At 44.9% G+C, this 12479-nt stretch overlaps 1 protein-coding gene across 1 annotated transcript in view; it reads right to left on the bottom strand.

Moving 5' to 3' along the window:
* The window catches only part of EPHA4 (EPH receptor A4), a 95303-nt gene that overhangs the window by 36479 nt on the left and 46345 nt on the right, over positions 1-12479 (bottom strand). Inside the window, exon 5 of the mRNA XM_082767457.1 lies at positions 9663-10001. Within this exon, the coding sequence (XP_082623583.1) occupies positions 9663-10001 (339 nt within the window). The remainder of the gene's footprint in view (positions 1-9662; positions 10002-12479) is intronic.

Here is a 12479-nt window from a genome sequence, read left to right as displayed (position 1 = left end):
CATCTACAGGCCCACGAATTTGATTATCTTCGTACTCGATCCAGGTGAAGCCAAGCTGATAACCTCCAGCAAGGCCCATTCTGGCTCTAAATAAGCTGGGCAACTCCTGTGCTGCAGAGCCCCTCTTGCCAGTGACGCTTGCAGCTCCGTGTACAAGAACACCCTCCGCTTAAAGACAAACTGTGCGCGTGCAAGCAGAGCTAACGAAGCCTCCCTCCAAGCCCAGTCCACTCCTTTCAACACCAGTCCTTCCCAGCACGTGCATGGTCGCAGCTTTAACTTCCAGCACCAGCAGCCGTGTAATTAAGAGGCTGAAATGCTCTTGGAAACACACTGCTGGGTCGGCATGCCCTGCCTCAGGTACGACGCAGAGCCCCCAGGTCTCTGCAGCTCCCCAGGCCCGCGCCTGGTCACCTTGCCCCTGAGCTCCAAAACCGTGGGACTGAGCACCCAGCCCCTCACATGCTGCTCTCACCTCCTGCCTTACTGATGTACACGCACGGGAGCCTGATAGAGGAGAGGGGAGGATGCAGCCATTCCATCTGCATTCCCTTTTATGCTAAGAAAGATAAATGGAGGCTGATTCAGAGGACAGATTTAAAGAACGCACTATGTTATCTAGACAAGTGCAATCTTCCCAGGGAGCTGTTGTAGTGGTTGTCTCGAGATCATGCCTTTATTTGTTAGCTAAAATAAATGGACACCGCACAAAATTCAATTCATAGAGGAGGCATCCTTTCCAGCCCACTATTCCTTCCTATTTTACTTAGCCAGAACTGTCTTGTCTTATTATTTATTGATGTGACCATTTAATAGCATATAGAAAATTAAAAATAATAAAAAGCTAATTAAAAACTTCAGTGCTTTCCTTTTAGCCTTCAGAAATCTTCTGAACTGCAAGACATTTATATCCACAGCACATTACAATTTAAGGGGTTTTCTCTCTGTCATAATCCACGGATACTTTCAATGGATTTTAATGTAGAAAAAACCAGAGAGATTTTCATGCACAAGAAAAGCATTTAATAAAAAATCAGAATCAGTCAATCTTCTTTTTAAGACCAGGTGATAGAATTCAATAGCGGTGATAAAAGTCCTAATAAATTCTAGAGGAACAGTTCAGAGAGCTGAGAAAGAGCTTACAATTTCCTTTTAAGTTCATAAGGGACTTTTCTATAAGGGATGGTTTAAAATGTAAATGACCATGGGGATAAAAATACAGATGCTGTAGCTTCCTATGCCTCTCCAGACTGTATTAAAAAAATCTAAAACCGCGTAACTTTTGTTATTAGCAGTTCACAAATTACAGCTTCCATAGACCCTGAACCTGTTTTTCGAGTGCGCTGTAAGACTGCTGGGATCCCGGCTCTTGAATTTAGTAATGAGGGCAGATTACGTTAATCTAAGGAGACGCCATGAAATCCTTCAAGTAGCTGCAGATAGAGCCTAGACATTTGCCTGCTTTGTTTGGGAGGGGAAGCCCAGCGGAGCCTTGCCGCAATAATAAAGTGCTCCCTGCATGCCAGTTCACACGTGGGGCTAAATCTGAAGTGACATTTCCCGATGAAAGGAGCAGTATTCACTCGTGTGCTCAGCATTTTGATGTCCGCCCCAACCTGGCAAACATGATTACAGAGATCCGGCAGCCGTGCCACAGCTCTATTTAGTCCTCACAGCTCAACGCAACGCCACGCAGAAAATAAATAAAAAATCACAGGCTGCCTTGGGATGGCACTCTGGGAATAGGGCTTCATGCATATGGATGGCCTTGACACACTTTTTGCAACTCCTCGAACAAGGACGGAATATCTGAAGCGCCCTGGGCTGCTGTACCACCCTTGCCAGGCCAGCTCAGCGTCCTGCCCTTCAAACCGTGCGCCGGGGCAGAAACTTGGGCGCTCGGGGACGAGCTGTGTTTATTTGTGCTCCTCTGCGTGGCATTTTAATTAGTAACTGTGCGGACTTAAAACCTTTGAATGGACGCACAGGGACAGTTGTGCAGCCTAGCTTTTGTGTTTCCACTCTCTCACAAAAAATCCTGTTTGAGGACATCAGCAGGGGGTTAATGGAAGCTTTGATAAAGTTCTCCGAGGCCTTTTCTTGTTGCTCAACTACAGACTGGACTCTGCTGTCTTTCTGGCTGCTTTCCAACTAATTAATTTAGTCAGCTGCAAAAAGAACGAGAAGAGTTAGAAGCCCAGATAAACATTTGGTAGCCTCGAATACTGCGAGGCGAAGCCTCCTTCCATGTGAAAGTCCTTCCTTGCACACTGCTGACGGGGAGCGCCCAGGCTGCGCGGCAAGCTGGGGGAACGCGGCATGTCAGCGTGCTGCCGGGGGAAGGAAACGAGCAGTTAAATCATCCTCTGCAAATGAACGCTCCAGGACCGTGCCTTGATCTCTGTCAGGTTAGTAACTACTCATCTGTACCTACAGACCCGAGACCAGAATTTGATCAGATTTGATGCCTCTTAAAAGTTAATTCATATAATTACAAGCATGTTCAGTGCTAACCAGTCCTGAAATTAAACACCTTTTTCCTGAGGTAACAAGCCCTATTTTCCACAGCAAACCATGAGATCCTTTTAAAAATGTGACCAACTTTTATTTAAATGCTGCAATTACTTCTTGGCACTATCTGACACGCAACTTGTCTAAGCTGCTCGCTGAACCCTGAAGCTGGTTATTTACTAAGGATCTTTAGAAAGCACTTTTTTTTTTTTTTTTCCTTCCGAGCAAGACTTGTATTCCCCACCTTGAATACAAATTCATGGAAATGGGTGGTGCAGGTGGCTTTGCCAGCAAGCAGGCAGTTGTTATTTTAATTATTATTTCTTTGTGGAAAGCTGCAGTTACCTTAAAATAATAATGTAATCCCTCCCAACAATAGCCTTCCCGGTTTTGTTTTGAAGACAGCAGCACGTATACTTACAGCTAGGCATTTATTACAGGCCATCAGCTAAAGCCTGCCCAAGAACACGGAGTCGTTCATAAGAAACTCCCACTTGCATCTGCCAGCTTGCAGAAGCTCCTTACTCAGAAACATTACCTTACACACAGCATTAAACGTGCAGGAGGACAGATCTGAAATGGCCAGCTCTTGACATCCCCGAGACGCGAAGAAATCTCACGCTAAACACGGAAAACTTCCAACTTGGAAGTGTTCCCGACCGTTCGCTTCCACGCAATTCCCAAGTTTCCTGTGCTGGGATCACTTATCTTCCTTGTGGATCTCCCTCCCACCACGGCTCTGTTTGAAAGGTCTGTGGTTTCCCAAAAGACGTGGTTTGGTTTGCTTCAGAAGCCCTTGCGGTAACTCCCTTGGATGGAGATCTGCAGGGGGCAGGCACAGCTCGGCTCCCCCGGACACGGCTCGTCCTGCACCGTGGCACCTCGCCTCGCTGGCCACGGCAGGCGAGACCCCACCGCAGCTGACAGCTCGCCCCAGCCCTTCTGCTGGAAAAGCAGGGGAGGGGTTGCTAATTCTGCCTAGCAGACCAGCGCAAAGCCTTAGTAGGCACACTGGTTTAGATTCAAACTGAGAAAGTTGCATACCATTAGCCCGGAATTCGGCAAGATGCTGCAAGAAATCACCCGGAGTGTCACGCTCACGTATCACCCCTTTTTTAAGTCTCTGCTTGCGGGTTTTGAATCTCTTTCCCTATTGAATAGATGCTTGACACAGCTCCACTTGAGGAACAAGGTGACTGCTGATCCATCATCCTCAGTACAAACACCTTTAAAGCAAAATAAAAACACCCCTTTGCAACTCCCCTTTTCCATCACCCTGGCGTTTTGCGGGCAAAAAAAAACCACAGCAGCCAGAAGTGCTGAACACATCCAGAGCTCTGGACATCTGGCACAGACGCCGCTGTTTGCCAAGAGATTATTTTAAATCAGGCTTTGGGGGAACGGAGGGAGCCAGGGCACTGCGAGTGTTTGCACACCCACAGACAGCAGCACCAGGAGCCCCCCCAGGGGGTGTGCCCGGGGAGAGGCCTCCTGGAACAGGCTGTTTGTGTCCTCTGGCCGCAGGGAACAAGGAACGGGGAAGGGTGGGACCGTGCTGGATGCAAGTCCTTTGAGGAAAATTACATCAACTCCGGGACCAGCAGTGGGGGCCCTCGGCCACCCGTGGCAGCGCCCAGATTTCTTAGGAAAAAGGGAAAAGGTTTGCGAGGGCTAAGCGTAAAACTGCAGGACTCTGAACAAGCAGAGAGCTTGCTGTTCCTGCAAGCAAAATTAATTTCTTGGACCACCTCCCTGTTGGTAAGATTCTCAAGGTGCACATAGGTATCAATAGCTCGACTCTGCTTCATCTCTGTCCTCCTCTGTAAAAAAGTCAAAAAATGTTATATTCACTCTCCAGGTAAAGAAATTATTTGCTGTTATTTCTACTGAAACCAGGACTGTACTCAAAGAACACGATGGAGCTTCCAGAATCAGATGGACGGATTGATCTTCAGACTATCTGCTAATTTCTCTTTTCTAGTAGCAGTTTTAATGGTATTCATGCAGCCACATAAAGAGAATCCTGCAATTGAAATCTAGTTAACAATGGCTTTTGATGTTTTGCTCTATAGCAGTTCTTCATAGATAAGCTATAAATATCCAGGAAAGTAACACATTTAAAAAAAAAATACTGAAAGCCTGAGGTTTACTGGCTTTGGCATGTTTTGCTTTTGATCTGCCTGAGCAACTATTACTTTGTCGATATACGCAGCGCGCACTGACCAAGGGCAATGTATGGCCATGAATTTTTACTGACTGCAAATCCAGTTCTGCACGGGCTAAACCACGCTGGCAGCATGCAAGACCTTATATGCATTTTCCATGCCGTTCGGCACAACACGTGAGGAATGCTAATCGACATTTGAAAGGGAACGTGGGCTTTCAAAGACCCACCGAAAGGCCAAATGGGAACATATTCCCCCACCACCGGGCCCAGCGGAGCTGGCGGGTCACCTGGAAGCACGCAGCTCCCACTTTTCGCCCCTTCATTTCTAACCTAAAACATGATCTGCACCAACGGGGTTTTGGATTTGTTGTTTTTGCTGGTGGAATTAAAAACATCCACAAACGAGCACGCCTAAAGGCCGAATAAAGCCGAGCAGCAGCTGACATTTCCCTTCCCCGCACTGAATTTCGGGTTCACCGCAGCTCGGTCATCGCAAGCGCCGCCTGTCCCAGAAGAACACAGGATTCACGTGGGTCCTCTCAGCGGGTCCTGCTGGCACCGTGACCCATTTTAGCCCTGCCTGGAAGTGGCAGCTGAACAACTGCAGGGCTCTGAGTGACGGTGAGGGACCAGGGGAGCATACAAAAGAGGGGGAAGGACTGCGGCACCGCCAGCCGCGCCGAGATGAAGCGGCTGGGAGACAGGCGAACAGACAGCTAGACAGGCAAGGTGTGGGGGATCGGAGACAAAGGAGCGGGGAGGGAAGCGAGAAGAGAAGGAGGAAAAAATGGGACGGGGAGCCTGAGATATTCGTAAGGAAGATCCCTTCTTGAACCTGAGCACAGGCAGCGTAGATTTCTAGTTTTATGCAGGGGGAGAAAGAGGAAGTTTCTTTATTTATCCTCTTTTTTTCATCTTAATTGGCACATCCTTCCTCTACTGAGCTGAGATGGTCTCCTTAAAGACGCACCGAGCCCCAGGTACCTAACAAGGCAACAAATCACCAGGCAGCCTGCCTACTCAGAAACATCAAGCGTTTAACTCCCGCACGAAGGGAGCAAGAAGGAAGCCCATCCCTCACAAAACACAAACAAAAACAAGGGAGGAAAGAAAGCTGAAGAATGAGTTGGGATTTTAAATCTTTTTCAGAGCTTGCTTAGGTTTCCCCCCACCATTGCTCCCCTGCCTTATGAGCTCCTTTAGCACCCGTACAAAGACGCGGTCCCAGCTGAGCGGCTCACTGGACAGCGAACCCGTCTAGATACCTAAGAAGTCAGGCTGTAGTCTTTATTAAAATATAAAGTGTGCAGTGACTCTTCAAGAAAAAAAAAAAAAAAGGAGAGAAAAAAAAAAAAAAAAGCTTCCTGCTTGCTGTGAACAAGGTCTCTTTATTGAGAGATTTACTTTTAATTTTGAACAGCTTCGCAGCATTATCCTTACTGGAGGGAAAAAAAAAAGAGCCTGGAGATTTTTGAAGTGTTCAGTCAGCTGCCTGGCAGGGATTCGCACTGAAACCAGCCTCTTCTCAGCACCATATGAGAACTGCTGGTTTGCAGCTCTTCCACAAGTCGTTTCACATTTTTAAGGGATGGGCAAAGTGCTGATTTCATTTGAGCAAAAAGAGCCAGCCACAAAAGCCACCACTGCTAGCAGGGACCCTCAGTATCAGTATTTCCCAGTCCTCGCTGTGATGAGGTGCTGGCTGCAAGTTTCTACAGCTCAGGGCTTCATCCTTTGCTTTTTTAATTTTGTTTTAATCTTATATGGGAAAAGAACGGCAGCTCCCGTCTCAAAAAAATCAAAAAATTATTCTAATAAACATGCATAATAATAGCGAGCTGAATTCACCATTTAAAATTCTTAAAATGTCACAACACTGAAGTGTTTCACTAGGAGATAGAAATTTTTACTTGGTTCAAAGCCTGAAATTTAGATTCTCTCTTAAATATATATACATACACATATATATATACACGTACACATAAAAACCAGGACCTTTTCGAAGCAAGCAGGAAAAATACTTTTTCAAATGCTTTTTGATTCCACTTTGAATGGCAAAAGCTTATTTTCATTTAAACATTTTTCTACAGAATTGGAAACTGAAAAGAGTTTCTAAACAAAGGTGGAAAGTAAACAGCCTCATTTCATTATCTCCAGGAGTAAAGCAGCAAAAGCAAACACAAAAACACCTGTGCTTTTCAACTGCACCTTTTATGTCACTGCAACACATTTCTTCAATTTCGTGCTGAATACACCAGTACCTGGTTTCTCATTGTTTTCTGTCTGCCTCCAAGCGCATGCCTTCTTTAGGGGCTGGCACCAATGCGTGCAAACATACAAAAAATAGGATTTCTGATTCCAACATTAAAAAACTGTGTTCTAAAATGTCCACAGATTTTCTTCAGATTACATGGTTGCATATTTGGGAGGTCAGCTTGAGACTGTACGTAAGATGAAGCATTTTTAGTCCCAATCATCCCTATTGATTTTATCTCTAGAATGCACCTCTTGCAAGCAATTCCCTGGGATATGACCCACAAGCACTGCTCACATCACTAAAGAACCATGCTAACAACATTTCATTTCTATCAAATGTTGGAAAGCACAACCATAGATAGCAAAAACAGTAGAGCAGTTTATAGATTTTCAGTGTTGGTAGACTTGTTTTTATTAGCAAAAGAGGGAAAGAATTTTATTAAAGGAGGAGTTTGGCTCTAATCTTTCTTAAATTAAAAACTGCTGCAATGAAACCAAGGTAGCTTTACATTAGTATGAGAAAGGTGCAAGATCGAAATCATACCTATGGCAGTGCTCTGTCATGACATGATTTCTTTGTAATGAAATATAGTGAAAGAAAATGAGTGGCACTGGAATTCTACTGCACCCCAGACACACATTTACAATGATTAAACAGATCAGTACTTGTAAAACCCAAGGGTCCAACTTTATAAACCTATACTCAAGCCAAGCAGTTCCACTGAAATCAATAGGATTATTTGCATATGTAAGGACTATTTATCTTAGTTGAGATCTATACGTTTAGATCACACATTTCTATTTAGATCTTCTATGCAGCAGAATGCACAAAGATGTATGAAGAACAGGAGAACAGCAGCACCTTGGAGTTAATTTTCATGTGTACTGGTACAGCTCTCTCCAGCCCTCTGAAGCATTTGATAGACTGGGCATGTCTCATAATTGGAAATGCTGGCAAAAATACAAATTTCCTGATGTGAAGAACTGCTACTCATGGATAATAAACAAAATCAATTCTTATTTGCATATTCAATCAGATTTCGGTTTGCATATTAAAGCGTAAGATGGTAGAATTTTCACACGGTAGATGGATCCCACTCACTTATTCATGCATATATGCATCCACTAATCCCTACACATGCCAAAATCAGTCAGAAATACTCTCTTTGCTAGGCATTCGTAGCACAAAAACACTGTCCCTGCTGCTGTTCTCAACCTTTTCTCTTTTCATATAGCATATGACAGCATTCTCCCGGAGCTTTCTCCTACATCTCTGTAATAGCTCCTGTTCTCTATTAATCATCTTTTCACTGGACAAAACAATAGTTTGGATTTTTGAATTGTAATTTAAAAGGGATTCTGTATCACTTTACTGTCATCTTTATGTATAAAGAACAAAAATACAAATGAAAAAAGGACCAGATTTGCAAAGGAGCTTCAGTGTGGACTTGACAATTTTACTTTCAACTGTGACTGCAAAAATAAACACACCTCTCACGGTTAATATTGAAGTGCAGTGGACTAGAGCTAGGATTTGCAAGTTTTGATTACGCGTACCTATTTTTCACATGCTTCTACTAGGAAACAGAACTCACAATATTTATGTAGTCCAGTACTCTCAGAACATACAATATTCACATTGTCCCATACACCAGAACTCCACAGATAAAAGATAACCCCACAAGCTAGGCTTTAAGGTGCTGAATGCCTGCAATGTTTACGGGACTTGAAGGCAATCAGTGCTGCAAGTGATTAGATAACAGGTTTGACAGTCTTGTAGCCAGTCTGACAGTCTGGATATCTAATTTGCATATAGAAGAGTGTCATATTCAAATGTACATAATTTTGTGCATTAAATTAAAAATTGAACTGGAACCCTGTGCTTGAAATCCTACCTATCTGCAAACAATAAAAGTTTTCATGTAATTAAAGAAAAAAAAAAAAAAGAAATTATCATCAGCACTAAACCCCATTCTGCTGCAGCTTTTGCTAGGACAAACACAGGGAACTGAAAAAAATGGAAGCATTTAGGATATCTGAAATAATCAGGTATAGACACAAATAGTGTTTCACTCTCCCAGACGAGCGAAATGTAAAAATCAGGCAGCATGAAGATGAAAGCTCACATGGGATTTCTCAAGTAATGCCAGGTCTGATCAATTGAAATGTTGTTAGCAGCAGGTTAAAGAGGTATTTATTTAACAACAGGACAGAATCTAATTGACTTTGCAAGGAGAAGAGCGCTAGCATGAAGGCAAGCGAGAGCGGACTCATTCTTCTTTCTGAACGGTACAGAGCTCTTTGGGAGCAGGCAGAAGCACAATGCTGCGCTCCCCAGCCACGTATTTGTCCCTCTGCAAACTCCAAGGGCACGTCCACGTCCACGTGCGGTGTCTCCCTGACAAAGGGCAGAGCTGCTGAGTGGCTCTGGCTCTGTCCCCTCCGCGTCGCCCACGGCAGCTGTGCTGTTCTGCTTCTGCAGAATGCCTCCCAGTGTCCTCGCAGTGTGCTGCAGCGCAGCTCTGCAACCAGCTACGCTAGTCAAACCCTCCTCGGTTTTTCTAGCTCTACAGAATTTAAACTATCCATATAAATAACCCAGAAAATAAGGGTTTGAGCCAGTTATGCATCCTTGTGTTCATTTGCTCGTGCTAAATTTAATGGAAACCACAGCTTTCCTAAAAACAGGCAAAATGGACAGGAATAAAGTTTGTATTTAGGCTCCTACCTGCTTGGTTCGTTGTCACAGTGACTGACACAGCTTGGTCCTGGCTGGGATTGTGCTTGGACACTCCATTCACTGCCCAGACTTCAAAGGTGTAGTTTGTGTGCGCCAGGAGGTCGGTGATGGAGACCTTGGTGGTTTTCAAGCCGTTCTGCTGCGGGCTGAAGTGCACACCACTGCCACACGACCGGCAACGGCTGAGGTCACCCGCGCCGCACCTCTTGCACACCACGTTGTAGGAGATGTCCTCCCGACCCCCTTTGTTCTGCGGGGGGCTCCACTCCAAGTTCACCGATGTCTCATTGACGTTGGAAATCAGGTTCTGGGGAGCAGACGGAGGGCCTAGAAAGAAAACATCCACATCATTAGTAACTGGAAAGACTGTGTGTACAATCCCAGTGAAGTCAATGTCAGCGGAGACTATGAAGAATTTTATTTCTGTGTTCTTCATGAAGATGAAAAATTAACTAGCAAGTCAAACTCTAACCTCTTCATGAAGTTACAGTATTTTCCAGCTCAAAATTAACCTGCAAGTCCAGTACTGCAATCAAACAAGAACTGTATTCTTCACTTGCGCTCTTTATACTCCTTAGGAAATCTTAAATACGTATTTGGTCTACTTTACATTCATTTTTCATGATCTCTCAAGCAAAGCATTAAATGCACAAAACTCCTGCTTTATTTGAAATTTTCAGGGTCCTCCATTACATACAGGCATACACCCACTCAAAATCTTGATCTCCCAATATTTTTATTTTCTTAACAATAGAAGTGCAATATTTTCCAGACAAATTGATGTCAGATCACCTTCAGCAAATCGTGAAGCCAATCAAGCAAAGGGCTGGACGTGGCGCTCTGAGAAGATACAACCTGTGGGGCGCAGGAGGAAGACTTGGGCAGAAGGAGAGCTACAGCTCTTGGGCAGAAGGAGGGAGGAGGTTGCGACAGGGCAGCCCCACACTGCCCGTCAGGAACCTGCTGCCACGTTCAGGGTCGGCTCTGCCCGGCCCCGCACACTGCCTCCAGCACCACCCTGCCCACTCCACAGCCAAAGCACAGGCAGAAACCTTATTGACATGCTTCAGTCCCCGCAGGCACCAGCCCAATATGCACATCAAAAATGCAGAAGAGCTAATCCTCTGATCCTTAATCTAATTTCAATACAGTTGAGGTGAGACACACTTTTTCCATCCTTAAATTTAACAGGAATGATTCAGAGCAACCCCATGAAATAGATGAAGGATTTTATACAACACAAAAGCTTCGCTGATCATCAAAATGCAGCCACTTCTGGGGCTGAGCACAATGGCTCTCTGACTACATGCACAATACTGAGGTATGATATTTTACCTTGTGTCCTGCCCCGAACAGAAATGAAGCAGAGTGAGAATGGAGCATGCAAAATGTAATGATCCAAACCAGAATGCAGTGAAAATGGCAGTCCTTAGTAATCACGCATGGTTAGAGCTTTAAATACAGATGTTATTACTGGCAAAACACTGGAAATGATTTTGTAGGAAGCCATAAATTCAATTTTTATTCAAGACACAGGAGAGCTCCTTAAATTTCCCAAAATATATTTGATGGTTGGAATTCAAAAACATTCAACTAGATCTGCAGGCAGAAAGGAAGGGAAGATAATGTTCTTACTACTTTCATTCCAGGTTTTTCGTTCTTGTTATTTGTTAAATGTTGTGAAATTCGAAAACAATTCAGCCAGCACCAATAGTTTCATTAAGCGTATAAATAAATTAATCTTAATCTCTCGTATGCCAAAGGTACAACAGCACCCACCAGGCTAAGCTGGGAACTGAATAAATTGTGGTGAAACTCTGCTGAAACCATGAAGTGATTCAAGTATACCACCAAAGATGTTAAGCCGTCTAAAGGTGACTGTGGTGAAGATGAATTTTGGCTGCCTGGATTCATCAGGGCCTCAACATGGAAGGCTGAGATCCGAGCACGCTGCGGAGGTGGAGGTTTTGAGGGCTGCATCATGTCCTGGGGTCTGTGCTTGAAGCTGCCAGGACGTAACAGACGTTCAGCAGGACACAGGGTATTTGGATTTTTTAAGAAGCAGATACGTAAGGAAAAAGTCTGAAATGACACAGAGGTCAAATGTACCTACTTATCTTCAGCACCTAGATGAAAGGCTTCTGCTGCAAAAGTCGCTGAGCAAGGACTGTGTCTCTGTGCTCAACTTCACAAATACAAAATTAATATATTTATTTTGAGAGGAGGGAAATCCTCCCTTCCTGCCAAACCTTTGAAGCACAGTCTCTGGGCTAAGCAGAGCTGGCAGGCAGAATTAGTGCCACGAGAAGACAGAGCACAGGGAGGCCCTGCCACAGGGACTCCTCCTGCCTGCCACACCACGGGGCTGCAAGCCTGCACTTTGGTTTATGCACTGGCAGCACACGGGACTCCCAGGGACAAAACCCTTTTACCCAAGGGTCAGCTAGTGCACAGCGAGACCCTGAGAGGAAAAAGCAAGCAGCTTTTTCTTGCAGAGTGCTACATGGCTGCATTGCACTGCCCAGGGCTGGGACAGCACGGGGCCAATGCCCCCTGCCAGGGCGGCCCTGGCGTGCCCGTTAGCTCACAGACAGCAGCCGGGTTGGGGTTAATCTCAGACTTGCTCTGACGTCCATTAAGATATTTTCCAAGGCTCTAGGTCCAGTTTCACGTGGGAAAATGTGCCAGAATGAATCAAGCTCCTCAGAAGCAAAAAGTCAGTAATTAGTATGTGGGACAGGGCAGAGCAGTGTCTAAACAGAGACGCACCGAAGCGGAAAACCAGGGAAGCAGATGCTTGCAGGT

The sequence above is a fragment of the Aythya marila genome (genome assembly GCF_965140915.1).
Source record: "Aythya marila genome assembly, chromosome: 9".
Lineage (NCBI taxonomy): Eukaryota > Metazoa > Chordata > Aves > Anseriformes > Anatidae > Aythya > Aythya marila.
Note: the sequence above shows the minus strand (reverse complement) of the source record. Positions and strands in the feature narration are given on the sequence as shown.